Here is a 20,307-nt window from a genome sequence, read left to right as displayed (position 1 = left end):
CAGACACACCATGGCACACACTGCACATTGATTTTGCAGGACCAATTGAGGGCTGCACTTTCCTTGTGGTCGTAGATGCCTACACAAAGTGGCTTGAGATAAGGCAAATGGGACAGACGACTTCGGCAGCAGTCATTGACAACCTCCGATCACTATTTGCAACGTTCGGCCTGCCGCGCAAGGTAGTGTCGGACAACGGAACACCGTTTGTGTCTGCGGAGATCCTCAAGTTTTATCGCGACAACGGGATCTCATCAGTTACATCGGCCCCCTACCACCCAGCGACAAACGGACAAGCCGAGCGCTACGTAGCCGAGCTAAAACGCGCCCTTGAAAGAGATCAGACAGGCTCGCTGCAGCGCCGCCTTGCGCGCTTTCTCTTCAAGCAGCACACGACGGTTCAGAGCACAACAGGCGAGACCCCCTCGAAAATGATGTTCGAGCGTGAAATGCGAACCCAGCTCACAGCCATCCTCCCCGAGCCAAAGGCAGAGACGTTCCGGGAAGAAAAAGCAATTCTGCGCTGCGGCACGCTTCATGAGGGGCAGCGCGTCCTCGCCCGACAGTTTCTGAAAAAGCCACGCTGGGAGGAAGCTACAATTGTCAGACGCATAGGCCTGCGCTCTTGGCTCGTCAACATACATGGCACAGTAGCACGCCGACATCTCAACCAGCGGCGTAGATTTACGACGCCGTCTGAGAGCTGTCCGCCAGCGGAGAGAACACGTGCACCATCTTCCCACATAGCCTGGCACCTCTTCCCGGAAGAAGAGACTTCGCCCAGGACAGACCTAGGAGACACAGCGAACAACAGCCAGCCTACAAGTGTTTCTCCCCCGAGCGCACAAAGCCAGCGCGCCTCCACGCGTGAGCGCCGACCCCCTGCACGATACCAGGCAACTTTCTAAGGGGGAAGGAAGTGTTGTGTCCCCTTATTGCTTTTGTGTGTGTGCGCCCCCGCATCCTCCTCCTAACGACCACTCGCATCCTCCTCCTAACGACCACTCGCATCCTCCTCCTAACGACCACTTGCCCTTCGTCGCACGCTGTCGCCAGATGCCCCCCCATGGTGCGCCCCCGCATCCTCCTCCTGTTTTGGGAAGCCACTCCCTCCCGTGGACGCTTCTCCGCTCCCTCCTTTCTTCGGGCGGCCAGTTCGGCTCCTTCCTCGGTCGACGCTGGTCGCACCCTCATCGGCTTTAAATAAACGAAGTCTTAAAGTACCGTGTGCGTCTTTCGCTGCATTCAACACAGCGACCGGACGACAGTAAGCATTTTGCGCGAAAATCTCAATTAGTAACCACATCCTATTTTTTATGCTCTCGTTGTTACGGACATCAGTAGGAAAAACGGTAAGATGGAAATATGAATCATTTCAATTAACAAGGTCGGTTCTTGGGCTAGTTGGTTGCTCATGATAAGAAAATGGCTTTCCTGGAGGAAATTTGCTTGCATATGCGTTGAGTTCATCTCTGTTTATTTGTTGGCTTCAGAACGTCAGAGCTTCAGAGCAAGTCAACGCTTTGTCCTTTCTCTCTACCGCTTGTCCCCTTCTTCTTGGGCGCTTACTTTTCGTCAAAGTCGCTTCAATTATTTGCCACAATATAAGGACATAGGCGAAGCGTGAAGAGAGCGAAGCGTGTGTGGCAAAGGCTTCACTAAACCTGCATAAAAATGGGATTGGAGGGTATCGGACGGAATGGAATGGGATGGATGGGATGGGATGGGATGGGACGGGACGGGACGGGACGGGACGGGACGGGATGGAATGGGATGGTATGGTATGGTATGGTATGGTATGGTATGGTATGGTATGGTATGGTATGGTATGGTATGGTATGGTATGGTATGGTATGGTATGGTATGGGATGAGGCGAGACGGGATGGGATGGAACGGGATGGGATGGGACGGGACGGGACGGGATGGGATGGGATGGGATTGATGAACAGTCCGTATTGTGACAACTGCGGCTCAATTGAGATTGTACTTCACATTCTCTTCGAACGTCTAGCGTAAGCCAACAAACGTGCGCACTATGAACAATGTATGCAGTCCGTCACCAAGTGTCACTCACAGTGGACTCTATATTGGGTCCTTTAGGGTGTTACAGACAGCAGCGACGTGCAATTAAATTCTTATTTGCCTGTTTAGATTATATTGGTCTTTTAGACGAACTTTAAATTGCCCGAACACTTTATGACCCCGCTGTACATGCACCAAACATGACTTCGGTCTCATCCAAAGAAGCCATCATGCAGTGAACTATTGCGTTGCAACCCTCTTCAATTTCCGCGCTCAGCCGCCGCGGTGGCTCAGTGGCTATGGTGCTCGGCTGCTGGCCCGAAAGACGCGGGTTCGATCCCGGCCGCGGCGGCTGAATTTCTTTGGAGGAGAAATTCGAGGCCCGTGTACTGTGCGATGTCAGTGCACGTTAAAGAACCCCAGGTGGTCGAAATTTCCGGAGCCCTCCACTACGGCGTCTCTCATAGCCTTAGTCGCTTTGGGACGTTAAACCCCATAAACTAAACTAAACTAATTTCCGCGCTCATTTCTACCACCCTTCTTTCATCTTAACTCCACTATTTTCTCCCCTACGCAGAGTAGCAGGTCAGCCAATATTCACGCCGGCTAAAATCTGTTTTTCATTAATTAGCTCTCTCTCTCTAAAAATGGAATGGCGTCCCAAATATTTCAATGTCTTCTCTTTCTCAACGATTCATACCGACTTCTTCCCATACCCATATTCATATCCGTCTACAACTTTGCACTTTCCACGCGGCATGCTTTGCCCCAAGGGCACTAAAAAGCTGCTTTCTTATATTGGCTCTAACGCCGGCAGCGATGGTCGCTTTTGCGACGTTCAAAAGCCAGGGGACAAAAAAGGATTCCCCCTATTCTGAATAGGACGTGAGGTGCATTCTAACGCGTTATTTAATGTCTCCCGGGGAGTTTCCAGGATCAATTCGTGGAATTTCAAAGTTTACGCCGCAGAAAGTTTGGGGCCTATGCCATAACTGTATGTATGTGGGCCCAGAAAGTATGGGGGGGGGGGGGGGGGGGATTTCGGTTGTTTACTTGCAGTTTTATGACTCGGATAGCTTCTGCGTCAACCAACTATTTCTCATCGCGCACATTCTGCCTTCGAACCCTCCGCCCTTGAAGCGGAGACAAAGCTGTCGATTCATCACGCAGATAGAAGCAATATATGGCCTCGAAACGGCCGTTTGTGTTGTCTCATTACCCGCTGGAAATTTGCCAATGCAGTTTATTCGCTCCTATCCTTTGCACGCCTTTCTCTGTAACCTTCCGCTACAGCTGGCTTGTACGTTACGTCACACATGTCATAATGGTAGGCAAAGCATTGTTTCCACACTGCACATCGTTGCAGGTGGCGTTAAGCGGAAATTGATATGCGAATAGTTCCAAACCCTAGCCCTCGCCCATTGATCTCTACACTGCCTGTTGCGTTCTTTTCTTATTCCTTATTGCAATGAAAATCATTTGTCGGCCATAAAGGCAATGGCATTACCCCCCCCCCCCCTGCAATGAGCCACGAAAAACTTTTCGCACGCTTGCTTATGCGTGCAGAAAGTCAACGCTTTCTCGCATCGTTTGCTCCCGATAGTGTGCTTGCAGCGCTTCGGGCCTCGCTGTCTCGCGTATCGCTTTCCGCTTCGTAAGCTGCCCGCTTCGAAAATTTGCATGCATCTGTTTATTGGGGACTGTCTATTGTTTGCTTCGCGTGGCCCGTGCTAGCGAAGAAATGCAACGAACAAGGGAAGAACACAACACGCAAAGTTCGAAAAACGCGCCAGACTCAACAGGCACTAACGATAAAATACGGCTGTCCTTTCTTTCTTCTCTAACATTCTGCTTTAATTTTTTTGCTCTTTACTTTCCCGTACTTCAAACACACGCCGAGGACGGTCCTGTGGGGATAGAAAAAAGAGTAAACACAAAGAACACTCCATCGAAGGCCGCTCTCGCAGCAGTCGGGGGAACCTGAGAGCCGCGCCAGCCAGTAGCGGCACCTCCTGTGAGTAGTTCGATTATAATTTATGCAAAACCACCTGCCGTCGTGCCGACTTCTCCGAGCTGTTTCGTTGCTTCGTCTTTTCTCTTTAATTTTTCGTGCCTACCTTTGACAGTGATAAAAGTATACGTGTTCTTCTGCGAGATGGTGGTGTCGTCGTCTGCCGCGGTGGCGTCGACCACGCACGTCGCACTCGCACAACCTAACATCCCTAAACATACAACTTTCATGGCTGCCCCACTACACCAACCGATCTAGGTGCGTCTGTGCATAATTAGCGAACACGCGCACGCGCAATCACACACACGAGCACACACACACACACAAGCACACGCGCACAATTTCGATCCCGGCCGCGGTGGTCGAATTTCGGTGGAGGCGAAATTCTAGGGGTTCGTGTACTGTGCAATATCAGTGCACGCTAAAGAACCGCAAGTGGTCGAAATTAGTCGCTTTGGGACGTTAAACGCCCATATATCATCAATCATAAACAGACACAAGCACGCACGCACACACACACACACACAAGGTAAGGTTTTTCGCCGCCTAAACTGCTAACGAAGTAAAACCAGTGGTACATGTCGGGGGTTACTACCTGGCGTAAGTAAAGTTACTACCTGCCTGATACTAACAGCAGCGAATCTTAGCTGCTAATCTTATACTGTTGTGCTCATCCGAGAATATCGAATATTACTTTAGATTTTTGCAGATTAATTTTTAGACTCGCCATTCTCTGGGTCATGGATCATGTTTTGCAAATCGTCCCCTGAGTTACTGAGTCCCCGATTTAAGCTATAGGATACGCTCTACTAGCGTTTTTTACCTAACTCGTCCACCCTCACCAGCCCCCTCTTCTCTTCTTGTCACTCCTAGAGCACTTAGAATGGTCACCGCGCAGTTCTGCGAAGCAACGTTGATCGACTGTGAGGAACGGTCTTTTATATGGGTGGACTACGTCGCCATCTTTAGCAGCCCTAAGTGCGTGGCACTGGTGGTGGCCCAGTGATCCAGGTACGATATTTCAGCGTATACTAGACATCCCTGCTTGGTCCAGCTGCGTAGAATCTAGGAGCATACAAGCGTGCCATTCTCACTCGCTCACAACCAAACCACGCACGTCAAGGAGTGGTTGCCACGTACTCGTATCTTCCAGTCGGCTTCGAGAAGCGAGATTGAGCATAGGCGCAAGGAGAAAGCCTTCATACGAACGCCGGTCAGAATTACAGGTGTAAAATTTCCGGAGATTTTGAATGCTGAGAGAAGAAAAGAGGGAAAAGCATAATTTCTCTAGGAATAATGGAAATGTATGGAAGATACTCAAAACTGCAATAATTACAGTAATTTATATTCAGGTACACCCGAAGTGTGACACCTAAAATGCTTTGTATGAACTCTTTGTCACATACATGCCATATTGTTTAGTGCTCTGGATTCCCAAAGAGGGCCACTTGGTGGCGTGTGTGTTCCCAGCCCTTGTGAGGCCAAGAAGGATCATTCGCACCAAGAACGAAAGGAGCGATAAGTGGTCACCGGAGGGTGGTCCGTTCGTTCTCTGAACGACCGTCTTTCGAGGACCCCGCGTGGTTACATCTCTACAGAAGCCAGTCAAGTGAAGTAATATCCTGTAGTGTACGCTTTCAGAAGCTCACTGCGCCAAGTAAAACAATGAAGCTGAGAATATTTCGTAAATATTTCGGGGTTCAGCCAAGCAAACAGCGCGAAGTAACGACAGGACAGGGAACGGCGCACAGCAACACTGCCGCTAACTTCCAAGTGTATATTTCTTGCAGAGGCACGATTGATGTACCCACATTTCATTTCATTTCATTTATTGAACCCTCAAGGCCAAAGGCATTAAAGAGGGGAGTGGTTACAAAACAAGAAAATACATAAACAGATGCAATGCATGATACAGAACAAAGTATTTTCATATTCCTGTTATACAATGTTAGCTAGTGCAGAACGAAAATGCTGGTTGTCACTTATGTCGACGATATCTGCGGGAAGGTGGTTCCATTCGCGTGATGTACGAGGCAAGAAAGACTGAAATGCAGTTACAGTGTTGCACGTTTCATTGCCAACTTTGTGACGTACGTTTGTACGTTCATTCGTACGTTGCCAATACCTAAATAGTGCCTCAGCAAGAAATAAGCAATTGAAAGTCAGCGGCGGAGTTGCTGTATGCCTTTTCTTGTCTCATCCTGGTTTCGCGCTCTTTATGTGGCTGAACCCCAAAATACTTTGGACATTCTTTGGAACTTTAGCTTCCTACTGAATGAAGCACGCTTTTTCAATTTTTATTTTTTTTGACGCAGCCATTCAATTTTTAATGATCGCTGAGATTATTGTCCAATACTCGATTTATTACCCCTCTAGACAATGTTCGTTTTTTTTCCTGTTTTTCACTCTTCGGGAAAAAATCGCGAAAAACGCTTTATTTTTCAAAAATTTTGGTTTTTTTTCCGAGCCCTTTCATCAATAGTGAGAACGCACGTTAATCAGAGCGCATGGAGATCAATCGGCTCCAGAAAGGCATCAGCTTGTTTGGCAGGTACGATCACTCCGTGCCTTTAATTTACTATGCGCCATGGCGAAAGTCTTCTACGGCGCCCCTCACAGCCTGAGTCGCTTTGGGGCGTTGAACCCCATGAAAGGTAAAAAGGAGCGCCACGGTGAAAGAAACGACGGGGCGTAGACAGAAGCGCTTGACTGCGTTTTTTTTTCGGTCTACGTCCTGGCGTTCCTGCTTTTATGACGCATGTTTCCGACTGCTTGTGCTTCTGCACAAAGTTTCGTCTAAAATTTAAAAGCCGGCAGATTGTCTCGCCGACTGCAGTAGCAAAAAAAAAAAAAAGAGACTGGTCACTAATGCTCGAAACGTGCCGTGAACCGTAAACGGCTTACATCAGTGCCTATATTCGGCGATCAATGTCACTGACCTCTAGTAGCCTCTGGAAGCTGGTAATCAGAAACGGCCAGATTTCGACATACGGCGTTCACAGTGGTACAGTAAAATAACTCTCCCATTTCATGCGGCCGAACAGCCGGCTCCGAGCTTTCCAGAATTGGTAAACGTCGAACACAGCAGAGTTATGCTTGCTGGTTGTGAGTGCGTTTCCTGCCTCCCAAAAGTTCGCCACACGTGGCAGTCCCATTTCCAGTGGCAATGTCCACCGTCCGCGGCTGACAGAAGTAGATGTCTTTTTTTTTCACGCAGAAATGCGTTCTAAACCTTGCACACTAGATAACTGTAGACCCAGTTTTTCTTCGACATATCGCGGCAACACTTCTGTGGCATCCGCACTGCAATGCTTACCTGATGACAATCTTTATCATATGTCTTTAAATTCGTATCTTTAGCCTCTAACCTATGTCGAACCCATATCCCGGATTACTCACCCATAGATAACCCATATCTTTTAAAGAGTACTGAATACTTGGCCCCGGATAGCGTACACTGTGTGCATAGCCATGTATATAGAAGTATATCTTATGGTTGGTTCATTGGTTAATTGGAGTTTAACGTCCCAAAGCAGCTCAGGCTATGAGGCACGCCATAGTGAAGGGCTCCGGAAATTTCTACCACCTGGAGTTCTTTAACGTGCACTGACATCGCACAGTACACAGGCCTCTAGAATTTCACTTCCATCGAAATTCCACCGCCACGGTCGGGATCTAACCCGCGTCCTCCGGGTCAACAGCCGACCGAGCGGAATAACCCCTGAGCCACCGTGGCGGCTTATATCTTTTCAATATCAGCCGTGTAAACCTAGAAGACGAAATTCAAGAATAACAAGTAGCCGATGTTGAAGAAGGCCTTGATACAACAGAGCGGGTTTAGTGTGCAACCATACGGTGTGTACTTTTTCCAGCCGATGCAACCAAGGGTTTGGAATGTTAATTTGGTTTTGTTCGTTTGGTGGAATGTTCATTGGAAGCTTCCTTTTTTTTTTATATGATCTTCAGGTGCAGTCAGTGGATTCCAAAGGCCTGAGTAATCCACTTGCCTGCTGTACGAAGTTGGCCGACGCCTGCGTAGCGGCGGGTAGCAGCAGCGTCGTCTGCAACAGCAGCGCAGACGACAGCAGGGTGACGAGCGCCGCCGCCGCCGCCCACAGGGCGGCAGCCCGCATCGCGCCGCCGTCTGCACCGCGCCGTCCGGGGAACTGCAAAGCAACGACACCAGAGTGCGAAGGGTGGTCAATTTGCATCCCTAATGAGCGAAACACAGCGTTCCACCCGTTTCGCACACCAGCGAGAACAACATGGGAAACCATCCAGAAAAGCCTTTCTGCGCCGACGGTTGTAGCCAATTACGCGTTCACGGATGAGCCGCTCGACAGTTAGAGCGCGCTTTAAATTGCATCCCTGTTTAGGTCGCGTTCACGAACGTGCGAGCGAGGCACTCCAAGTCCCACTTTAGGACTGTTTGTTTATAGTAGCGCGCTTTCTCTGTGTGGGGCCCAGAGTTAAATCCCAGACTTTTATGCGGAACCCGCACCCGGGCCTTAGTCTAGTGCTCATTAGAATGCAGCAAGTGTAGCATGACTGATAGGGGCTGGTAGGTATCTCCTCAGCGCTAAAACAGCTAACTCATTAGCGCTGAAATTCCATGAAAAAATGCCACTTTGTGTTGCTCACTTTTTTATTATAAGTTCCGTGAAACATATTGAAACACTGGCCGAATAAACATTTATGTGCTGCATTGATTAGGAAACATCTCGTCTAAAGTCTAGGGTACTGAACTCCAGACTATGCTGCACTGTTGCCATGTGGCGTGTGATGTGATGTGTTGTGTTGTGGTGAGGGGTGATAGGGTGCTGTGTGGTAAGGCTTGGTGTGGTGCAGTGTGGTGTATCCTAGCGTGGAGTGACGGTACGTGGTGTGGTGTGCTGCGCTGTGGCGTATAGTGTGTGGTGTGACACGGTGCGGCGTATTATGCACTGGCGTTATGTGGCGCGGTGGTGGAATGTGATGTGTAGCGGTGTGGTTTGGTTTATGGGGTTTAACGTCCCAAAGCGACTAAGGCTATGAGAAACGCCGTAGTGGAGGGCTCCGGAAATTTCGACCACCTGGGGTTATTTAACGTGCACTGACATCGCACAGTACACGGGCCTCGAATTTCTCCTCCAAAGAAATTCAGCCGCCGCGGCCGGGATCGAACCCGCGTCTTTCGGGCCAGCAGCCGAGCACCATAGCCACTGAGCCACCGCGGCGGCGCCTGTAGCGGTGTGGTGTTCCATAAAGAAATCGGCAGAGGATAGTTGGACAAACACACTCATCGCTTTTACGTATGAGAAAATTGCCCTTCTGAATTTGATTCTTTTTTCCAGGCTGTCTACTTTTACATGCAATTGAGCAATGCTCTAAGATTTGCACTTGCGAGCTAAAGGATGCGTATCTGAATGCGCATCGCGCGGTGTACAAAATTAAGACAGGAATTCTGGACAAGCACTTCTAGTTAGCCCGACTGCCGCCACTTGATATGTGGCGCTGAACACTAGAAGCCACCGCGGGAATTTCGAATGTTTTGTACATCCCACTGATTTTCTAGGTTCACCTGTAATAGGAGGTGTGAACGCAGGGAGCATTTTATAGGTCAGGTTTTGCAGCGAAGAGGAAGAGTCGGCAGTGATAATAACCATGATTCTACTTGCTGAAGTCCCGGAAAAATGAGCATGGGGCTCGCTGCTGCTTCCGACTTTGGTGCTTTGCGGATCACCACACCGCAGGTCGTGAACACTAACTTAAAGCATGAAGCTGGCATGCTTCACGCATAAAGCATGAAGCGTGACAGTACAGGCATTGTCCCAAATTTCAGATCCCTACTTACTGGCACATTCCCTACGATCATCAACTTATCAAATTTCCTGAAAACTAGCTACCTCTATATATGGCCCGGAACCTTAATTCTGCGCTGCTTCTTACTTACAGGAGACGCATACGCCTGGTCTGTGCAGAAAAATAGCACATACAGGTGATGACCACAAGGTTCAAAGCCGGTCTCCCTATTCGACTGTAATTATATTCTGAACGTCTTCGCGGCCAAAAAATCTAAGCCCTTACTTCGGTAGCTTTATATCAGTTGTGTATATTTCCGTGTTTCGTCTAATGAATTTTCCAAAAGTACATCAGATTGTGGCATGGCATAGAAACTTGTGATTAAATTATTTTGCGCAAACCGCAAGTTTTGAGCAGCCCAATAAGTTACACAATCCTACCATAATGTAGGCCTCCACTCGCAAATCTGCGAGTTCGGCGCCTCTTTCAGTAGTCTCTAATTTTCGCCGTGTTACGTCAGGCCTGCTTTCTGTAAACTTAAACTTGCCTATAAAGATGATAATGAAGATTATGTAATGAAGCAAATGAAAAACGTGGTTCAGGTGGTTTTGGGAGTTTCATATGTTGCACGATTGCAAAGCTTTCATTGCATGTCATTGTGCCATTCAATGTGTAGTTCAAGTTCGGTGGGGCAGCTTCAGCGCGACTCAGATAGCATACCATTTGAATCTTAATGAGTGGCTGGAAGCTCAAATTCATTCCATCCGGGCTGCGTCAATTTTGGACGAAGTGCCGAGGCATGCTATGTTCGCCCTGATTACGTTCGCACTAGATATGACAAAATGCTAATGTCGCATTCGAGGGAGGATTAAAGCAATCCCGCCACGTGGAGCACCGATAAAATATTGGTGCTCCACGTTGATCACGAAGTCAGACGACGTGGAGGCAACGCGCCGACACAGACAATGGTCGGGGCTGCATTTAAAGCACAACGAAAAAAAAAACTTTATATGGTGAATGAGAGCGAAACGGGACCTGCTCTTCTAGTTCAATAGCTTCGCATTGAGTTTTATTAATGGACGGCTGTGACAATTGAGCTGGAGATAGTCACTGAGGTGGAACATACATTTATTCAGCTTTTATCGAACGTACAGTGGGGGACTTTACTTCTGTTTTCAGCCGTTTGTATTCTGTGTTTTATATCTGTTGTTTTCTTTCATAAATCCCCCCCTATGTAATGCCCGCATTAGGCCTTTAGGGTATTGAAATAAATAAAATAAATAAATAAAATAAATAAATAAATAAAAAAGTCTCCGGACCCCCTGTTCCTCAAACGAAGCTTATAGCTCTACTATCAGACAGCGGCTGGAGACCGCACTTGTGGAGATGAAAGAAGAAAAATTTAACTTTTACCCCCCCGAGTGTGGTCTCCAGCCGCCGACTAATAGCAGAGCTATCGGCTTCGTTAGAGGAACACGTGGTCCCGAGACTTTTGTCCCTGACTGTACGCACTAGCAGAAGTGCGTATGTGTTGAACATATATAGGCGACCGAAGAAGAGGGGTGCGTCTCCTCGATGAGATTTTCCAAAAGGCCGCGCAATTGGCAAAAAGTGCACGTCTCATCATTGTGGGGGATTTTTTTTCCATCATTGTGGGGGATCAGCCTTCCCTTCAATTAAGGCATTGTGGCTTTAATAAACGTTTTCATCATCATCATCGGTAGGCTGTGTTTTAGAACGATAGATCTACTAAATGCAAAAGTCGACCTCCGTGTCGGTGTGATCCTTGACCTTAAAGGGGCCCAGAAACACAATCTTAGTTGACTGTTTTGCCTGTTGATCGCATACAGTGAGTTATAATGGTGCTATTAGCGTCGGTAATACCGCGTATATTCCATTTTTTAATATTTTAATGTCCTCCCAAAAACAAGTTCATGGCTCTGATGGTGTCCCCACACAGTGGCGGGTTTCAGCAGCGGATATGACATCACCTTAGAAGAACTTGTTGTTGGGCTAGTTGGTAGTTATTCATCATTAAAATCAAAAGCGCCAAACTATACACACACACACACACACACACAGGAGAAGAAAGAAAGACGAGACAGAGCGCTCTGTCTCGTCTTTCTTTCTTCTCCTGTGTGTGTGTGTGTATGGTTTGGCGCCTTTGATTTTAATGATGAATGACATCACCTGACGCGAGCTTGATGATCAAACAGTAAATATACTGCAAATTGTGTGAATAAATAGAGACACATTTTGTCACCTGTCTGCGTTTTATATTAGATCAACAAAAACAACTTGTTTGTCTTAGATAAAAGCCCTTCAAAGCAAGTAAAATAAAAATACACCACCAGGGGCGCTCTGGCATGGAAACGACGCTGCCAGTCTCAGCAAGAACGAGTTACAGAAAGCAGGCAACCATGGAGTACAAACTTCCGCGACGTGCTCTGGCAGGCTGTTTTGATTGGTTACGCCAAGTGCCGTCATTGGGAGAGCGAAATAGGAGCGGGAAGCCCCGCCAAAATCGAGTTGAGGGCAGCGTTTTGTTTGCTTGTATTTTGAAATTTCTTCATTGGGTAACTCCCGTTCCTGTGCATCGATTCCTGTAATTCTTTTTGAGTCAGCATCTGTGTGACATAAAGCACCCACCTGAAGTATAGCCGGTATCCCCCCAAGCAGTGTTTCGCAGCCCCTTTAACTATCATTGATAAGAAGCTTAGCAACAGCCTTAAGTTTAACCTCAGATGTACAACCATTATTCACTGCGCCCGACACGATGGCGATCTCCAAATATTACCCGGATCTTTTCCAAATTTGTCCCGGACCAATCCCAAAATTTTACCTGGGCCGATTGGTACCTAAACCGATGTTCAACCATAATTCAGCGTGCCCGACAAGTGGCGACCTCCAGAAATGACCCGGGTCATTTCCAAAAATATTACCTTACCAAGTTACAACCCTACGGTGTACCATGTCTACCAGAGGTACACCATGGTGCCTGCCGTTCGCCATGGTGACTTACCCTTTGGCATTTCACATTAAATGAGTTTCTTCGAGGTGGCGCTACTGTCAGGCCAGGTGACGTAACTTCACCGTCTAGCGCGCATATATACGCTGCGTAGCCGCGCTTGACTCATTAGCCACATAAGAAGAGCAGCGGGTCCCTTCAAGCGAGGCCAGAGCTATCGCTCGACCTTTAGGCATAACCGTAGTCAAATCCTGCCTTACTTTTTTCGTTTTCCTTATAAGTTTACTTTTTTTTGCATGCCTGTTGCGGCGTGCATCGTTAAAGAGCAACTGTATAACTTTTTGAGAATACCACGACATTCAAGGATTCTAATCTATTACCTCTGTAGGTCAAGCATGCGAAAGTTTCTTTCGCTGGCATTGAAAATGGCAACGGAATCCATGTATAAATCCCAGGCTTTTTCTCACAGCACCGGAGGACTGCAGAGAAGCTCGATGATGACGTCACGAACGGGGAGATCAAATTTCTGCTGCCTTCGGCTGCATCTAGCAATCAGTTGTAGGATGCAACAAAACAAAGCTCCGCAAGCACTGCCTTCAATGGCGTTGGCTTCTTTCCTTCAGAGAAAGATCTTCTGAGCTATAAATATACGGGTACCGTAGATGACGTCATCATGCACCTACCCCTCGGCGCTGAATGCTGCGGAGAAAAGTGAACGCCATCGCGGTTGAAATCACCGATTACGTCACCATTTCTAATGCTAGCCAAAAGAGCCTTCGCATTCTTTGCCTGCAAGTTCCACACGTTCGACACCTTTAAGCTAATCGATTTCTAACTAATCGATTTCTAAAACCTCTTCAGCTACCCTTCAAGGGATACTGAGACAAAATTTAGAAATTTGTAAAAAACGGCACAAATTAAACTTTTAATGTTCAATTATACCGAACAAGTAATTCATTAACTATAAGCATTATATCCGCTCAAGCTCAGTGCTCTTCCTTTGCGCTCCTGAGAACAAAAACAGCGCAAAATATATTCCCTGCCTCGCCTGAAAGGCTTGCATGGTTGCGCAAACAAATACGCCTGGATCACGCAAATAGCTCCAGTATTTCTGCAATCCACGCAGAGAAAAAAACTCCGATAAAAGACACCAGGCAAAGGCGTTCGGTTTAGCTATGATGGGTCCGCAGCACGATTTCGTAGTCTTCGGAGCTTCTCACCGTACACAGCCACTTATGCGAAGGTATACCTCTCTCACGGGTGCTGTTGTGACGGCTTTGGCGTAACAGTACCTCGACATTTTGGTGTGCCGCACTGAAAGCTTCATTACTAAGAGTAGACAAAACGTGTACCAAAAAGCTATAACCCGTCGGCCACGCCAGTATGTCGAATTGAATCAGGTGACAGCAGGGGCGCTGTTGCGACGTCACCACTGCGGCTTTTACAGGCGGCCGACAGTTTCAGAGGTACTATACAAAACCGGAAAATCGCTGTATTTTAGGCATATTTTAAATAACTAAGTAAGAAAATTTCAAGTGCGATGAGCTTACAGTCATAGGAATCCAGCTCCCTTGTTTCAGCGATCAAACACGTGACCGGTTTTTGGCGGTCTCCTCACCCTGCTGAGTCGTTGTTCTCAAAGTTTCCGATACTTCCGCTTCTTCTACGACGGGGAACCGCCACACTGTCAACATGCAACTGATTATTGATTCTATTGCACACTATTTTTATTGAAGAAAACTCTTTCTACCCGCTTAAGACTACGCCATAATTAAAAAAGAAGGGCAAAAAACTTCCCTCTAGAAACAAAATTCGCACCACTGAGGAAATTATGGCACCAAAGCACCGTCTTTTGCCCTTAGTCGTCCGAATGTTCTTGCAATATAAAAACATGTTTTATCCAGTAGGGTGTAACTGACAAAATCGCCACATACGGCACTGCAGAGGTGTGAGAGAGCTTTTAGACATCTTGAATAAGCTATTTCATTGTTTGTCAACTTTGGGTCTGAATCGGTTTGAATGACCATGGTTTTTATTTTACAGCACGCTTGCAGCTTCATGCACGCATCTGGTGTCATCGTTTCGCAAGTCGCGATATAATAATTTACTAAATTAGCTCAAGTGGCACTAGCTCTACAGGGGCGATGATGAAATATGTATTTCGTTGGTACAGATATCTTGCGATGCTACTGGAGCTGTTCACTGCACTACTCGAACAGGCACACTCTGCTTACGAAATAATTGGGCATTTATTATTTCTTCTTTTTATTGTTCGTTTGACGCCTCTTAGTAATGCATCCAAGCTTGCTAAAAATAATGTGATCCAACAGACTGTGAAATGCATGCACAGCTCGCGAAAGATGTCATAGCAGTGAACCAGCTGATAGCGTTATGGTCGACACTTGGTACTAACATGGACACAGGAGAGATATGACGACGTAAGACTGTTCGCGCCGGCCGCTGATCACCGTACCTAGGTATCAGCACTTTCGTGAAAAATTTCTTATGAAGACTTCCTTAAGCCCACATGTTTCCTGAACACATTTTACGGAAACGATATACAAAGCATGGGTCTACACAGACTATACAGACGACTCATACTGTAAGTGTATTTGAAGCCATCCACATCACACAAAAATCGTGCAAGAACCATAAGAAATCCCATACAAACCACAGAGAAAACATAAAGAAAGCATATAGATTTCCGCACATTTGTTGTATGTATCATACACATTCTAAGAACGAAACGTTTCGACAGAATTGCCTGTCTGGTTGGGAATAACTGACAATATCTTTACCACCGTCACTGTTTCACGTCGTCCTTAATTTCCTCATTTCTTTCGGTCGTTACACACAGTTAAATATTTTATGCAACAAAAATTTTAAATTTTTAAAAATTCCCGACGTTTCGCTGCCGGTTCGGCTTTGCTTTCTCTTCAGGGGTGACAGGGAGCTCCTGACAGCTACTGTAATCTCTGAAGAGGGAGCCGAACCAGCTCCGAAACATCGGGACTTTCTAACATTAAAATGTTTTGGTTACAGAAACTATCTCTCAATTTAGCATACACATTCCGTTCTCTTATTCTTCCAATGCCATTCTGTTAGAGAACGCTTCAATAGAAAATTAAGAATTAAGTATTAAGAAAATTTCAGCGCACATTACCAACTAAAACAAAGATCGCAATATATCATGTTTTATTCGGGTCTCAAATTAACTACTGTAATTTGGTGTGGGGAACCACAACGTCAGCATGTAAAAATAAACTTCTGAAATTGCAGTAGGCTGCGATGAGAGCCATAGTGAATGTATCTTTTATGTCACACGTTAGCTCCTATTTCTCAACATACCACATCATGGAGATCGGAAAAATGTACGAATTTCGCATTCTTAGGTTCTATAAAGTTCAGGCTAAACAAAGCAATATGTTATTTAGAGACATCGCTAACTTAATTGAAAATCCCTCAAATTACACAACACGATGCCGCTAACACTGGCACGTTCCGCATCCGCGCACAAGCTATGGCTTTGAAACACTTTACTATGCTTTGCCATACACATTAAATAAATTTAAAGTTACACAACAAAATATTACCAGCTATTCTTTTTCTTTTAAAAGGTTAAAAGAACTTTTTTCTAATGCACCTGTATATCTATTGCATGAGTACCATTATAAAGTGAACATATAATAATGTCTTGTATTGTTGTATTTGCACAATTTTGGTTGTACTGCACTGCTTCTGGCTGATTTTTGTTATCTGTTATCTTTTTAGTGTAGTCTGTGTTTTCTGTCCTGCACTGCCGAGTATAGAAGGGTAATGGGAGCTTTGACAAGCTGCTCTTGAGCGGCTTTTACTCCCATACACCTCAAACATGTATGTAAACATGCTTGCTTGAAATAAACTCATACTCATACTCAAGTTTTTTCAGCTCACGTACAAATAGGTGCATGCATAGCACCTGTTTGTCTTCTATCTCACCCCATTTGCTGCACTTTAAGTACAGCTCAACACTGTTCGCATTAAATAAAAAAGTTAAAGAAGCCAAACTGAAATATAAAGTAAAAAATTCGCTGTGGCTTAGCTTGGTTATCCCGGTAATTGCGAAAGCAATATCTGTACCTAAGCCATGGTACAGCTGGTAGTGTAGCTGGTGGTGGTGCTTGTGGTTAGACTTGTGGTGATGCATCGGCTATACAATCCAATCCAATCCAAACCAATTCAACCCCATCCAATGTAATCTAATCTAATCTAATCTAATCTAATCTAATCCAATCCAATCGAGTCCAGTCCAATCGAGTCCAATCTAATCTAATGTAATCCAATCTAATCCAATCTAATGCAATCAAGGTCAAATGAAGGTCAATGGTGGTCACCGCCGCGGCGCGGCAAAGGCGTGAAAGTGCAAGTAGTATTGCTTTCGCAATAAAAAAAAAAGGCGGTAGGACGTTACGAGAAATTCTGCCCGTACGAATCACTTGGCTAAGAAAAAGTGCGCTGTGATTAGCTGCACCCGCAAGGCTGAGTTGTGCGCCGAGAGGCTGTCGCTTTAGTCCACGGTTCCGGTCGCCTTCGCAGCAGGTTCCGATTGCCTCCTTGAGCAGACTCCAGAAGGAAAAAAAGAAAAATAAAGCCAAGCAAGGAGAAGAAACCTGAGCCACTGCAACGTGGCGGTTAGTGTGAGCCAAAGGCAGCCGCCCGGAAATAGCCCCGAGCGGAGAGATCACGTAACCAGAGACACACGGTTCCGGCCGCCTCGTCTTTGCTCCTTCCGTTCCATCTGCCACCGCATCAGCGGGCTACTGATGACCGACGGTGACTGCGGCGAGTCAGAGCGGCGGTTATTCAAGAGAAAGTGGGACACCCGACCGCATGCGCTGGGACAGCAGATGCCGCCAGGGGATTATCTTGGCCGCCAGAGAGCGCTGCGTCGGGGCGTCCAGCGTGCAGAGGGAAAAATTCGCTGTGGCTTAGCTTGGTTGGTAATTGCGAAAGCAATATCCGTACCTACGACATGGTTCAGCTGGTAGTGTAGCTCGTTGGTTTAGGTCGGTTTATGGGGTTTAACGTCCCAAAGCGACTAAGGCTATGAGAGACGCCGTAGTGGAGGGCTCCGGAAATTTCGACCACCTGGGGTTCTTTAACGTGCACTGACATCGCACAGTACACGGGCCTCGAATTTCTCCTCCAAAGAAATTCAACCGCCGCAGCCGGGATCGAACACGCGTCTTTCGGGACAGCAGCCGAGCACCATAGCCACTGAGCCACCGCGGCGGCCGGTAGTGTAGCTCGTGGTGGTGCTTGTGGTTAGACTTGTGGTGATGCATCGGCTATAAAATCCAATCCAATCCAATTCAAACCAATCCAATCCAGTGTAATCTAATCTAATCCAATCCAGTCCAGTCCAGTCCAATCTAATCTAATCTAATCCAATCTAATCCAATCTAATGCAATCAAGGTCAAATGAAGGATTCGGAAGTTTGCAGGTGTGCGATGCTCGTAGCTTGGTCAGGAGCTGTTCTTTTTTTTTTGCTTTGTAGAGTGTGCTACACGACAGATAGGGCAGGGTTAACTGGATGTCAATGGGAGAAGCATTTGTCTTGCAGTGGACAGAAGGGTTCGGAAGATTATGATGGTACCATGCCTCAAACGAACGCTTTTAGCCAGGAGAAAGTCCCTCATACGGCTATGGTAGGGGCAAAATAAATCACGGTGCAGCCTCGCGGGAGCGGAGGTCATGAACAGCAAGAACATGAAACAAATGTCGTCACGAACAGGACTGCGCAACCAGGGAATGGAGGTTAAGCGGAGCGCTAGCAGTGGACAAGGAGGGGAGAGTGAGCCTAGTTCTAGGGAGCTGTGGGGAAACCGGGAACGGCCTCAGGGTGAGCAAGCAGAACAGCAGCAGCGGCAGCAGGAGCAACAGCATACAACGCCATGCTCCAATTGCCATCATAAATCTCGGGGGGTTTTACTTCCATGGCTGGGCACGCTGCCGGAGACAGGGACAGCACTGCCTGCTGTGTCGCCTTTGGCCGTTAGCTCGTTCACTCGCAACGGAGCAGCGGCCAGAGCATATAAAGCGTTTGGCTCGTGTTGCCGACAGCGTGACCCTTCCTCTCCGCTATATCTCCCCCTCATCTCACACTTGGTCTCCTACTTCGGGCTTGTCCTCTGCCTTGCCACTTTCCTACTCTCAAGGACACGCTCCGACACAGCACCGACTCTCTACGCTTTATTATTGCCACTTTTTCACGTCGTTCTTCATTTCCTTCTGCCTTTCCCAACTTCCTCCTCCGTATCACTCTTCTGGTGCTACTGGGTGTGTAAAAATTAGCCGACTAAAGCCGGCCGCTCGTTATTTATCTTGCGTTCATGGCAAAGGAAAGATTAATGACCGCCTAGACTCCGTCGTTTCTTACTTTTTTCTTCACTTGTTTCTCCACCATGCCTCAGGCTCGTTACTGGGAGTTGTGTTCTCGGAAGTAAGCTCGATGCCATCGGCGAAGCTAAAACTTTTTCTCTCTACCTCGCCGAATGTGCGGAAGGAATGAAAAATAAAGGAGTTATTAATGGCTTTACACTGCCTTCCAACATAAGCGAAACGTAGAACGGTCTTCGGCGATGTTTATAATTTTTGAGTACCGATACTTGATTCCCTATAAATAAGCTCATCAGCTTGATGTCTATATAAGCAGGATTTCTACCGGTGTTACACCTACTTCGTTCACCCGCCCCGAACAGACGGTAAGCCGAGATGTATTCTTCAGGACTAGCATATGACGCCACGGTGATTGTCCGGTTGCAAAAGGAACCAAGATGAGAGTGGTTACAGAGATAGCAGTATAGGCAGCTTTTCCTGCGGTAACCAACATTCGCTTCGGCATTGCTATCGTTTGACGTAATACACAAACCCCGCCGCTCACCATCTAGATATTAATATTTAATACATAGATGCGGGTTGAGTACAAGCTAACATACGTAGCGGGTGCTGTTGAGAGTGTATTAATTTATGGCTTACGGTTTTATGGGGTTTAACGTCCCAAAGCGACTAAGGCTATAAGAGACACCGTAGTGGAGGGCTCCGGAAATTTCGACCACCTGGGGTTCTTTGACGTTCAGTCATATGATCCAGGATGACCGGTGCACTAAAAATAAAGTGTCATGAAGGCAATTAGACATAAAGGCCGCGGTATGTAAGGCCATAGGCTATAAAGGTGATGGGCCATGGAGAATATAGTCCATGAAGGCCATGGACATAAAGGTAATTGGCCGCAAAGGTTATGGGCCATAAGTGCTTGGGAATAGGTGGTCTCGTGGTGGGTGCGGCAAAATTGTTTTTGTCAATTCTTCGTCGATGAGAATGCCGATCAGTTTGGCTGGTTTTTCATCCTGCTGTAGTCTGTCTAAACGTTGTCTCTGTAGACGGTTCGTGGAAATGAACTATTTTACCCTTAGCCATTGCTGCCCCATATCAGTATATCTAGCACCGCCTAGATTTGATTCTTTGAGTTCCGGCTATTACGT

The 20,307-nt window shown here is 46.9% G+C and overlaps 1 protein-coding gene across 1 annotated transcript in view; it reads right to left on the bottom strand.

Annotated features, from left to right (window-relative positions):
* Positions 1 to 20,307, bottom strand: part of LOC149348158 (glutamate receptor ionotropic, NMDA 2B-like) — a 210,749-nt gene that overhangs the window by 98,829 nt on the left and 91,613 nt on the right. The window contains exon 2 of the mRNA XM_089587966.1: positions 8,042 to 8,200. Within this exon, the coding sequence (XP_089444092.1) occupies positions 8,042 to 8,167 (126 nt within the window). The 5' untranslated portion in view covers positions 8,168 to 8,200. The remainder of the gene's footprint in view (positions 1 to 8,041; positions 8,201 to 20,307) is intronic.

The sequence above is a fragment of the Amblyomma mixtum genome, chromosome 4 (assembly GCF_055824585.1).
Source record: "Amblyomma mixtum isolate Tamu chromosome 4, ASM5582458v1, whole genome shotgun sequence".
Taxonomy (NCBI): Eukaryota; Metazoa; Arthropoda; class Arachnida; order Ixodida; family Ixodidae; genus Amblyomma; species Amblyomma mixtum.
The sequence above is the reverse complement of the archived record's forward strand: the minus strand, read 5'-3'. Positions and strand labels throughout refer to the sequence as shown.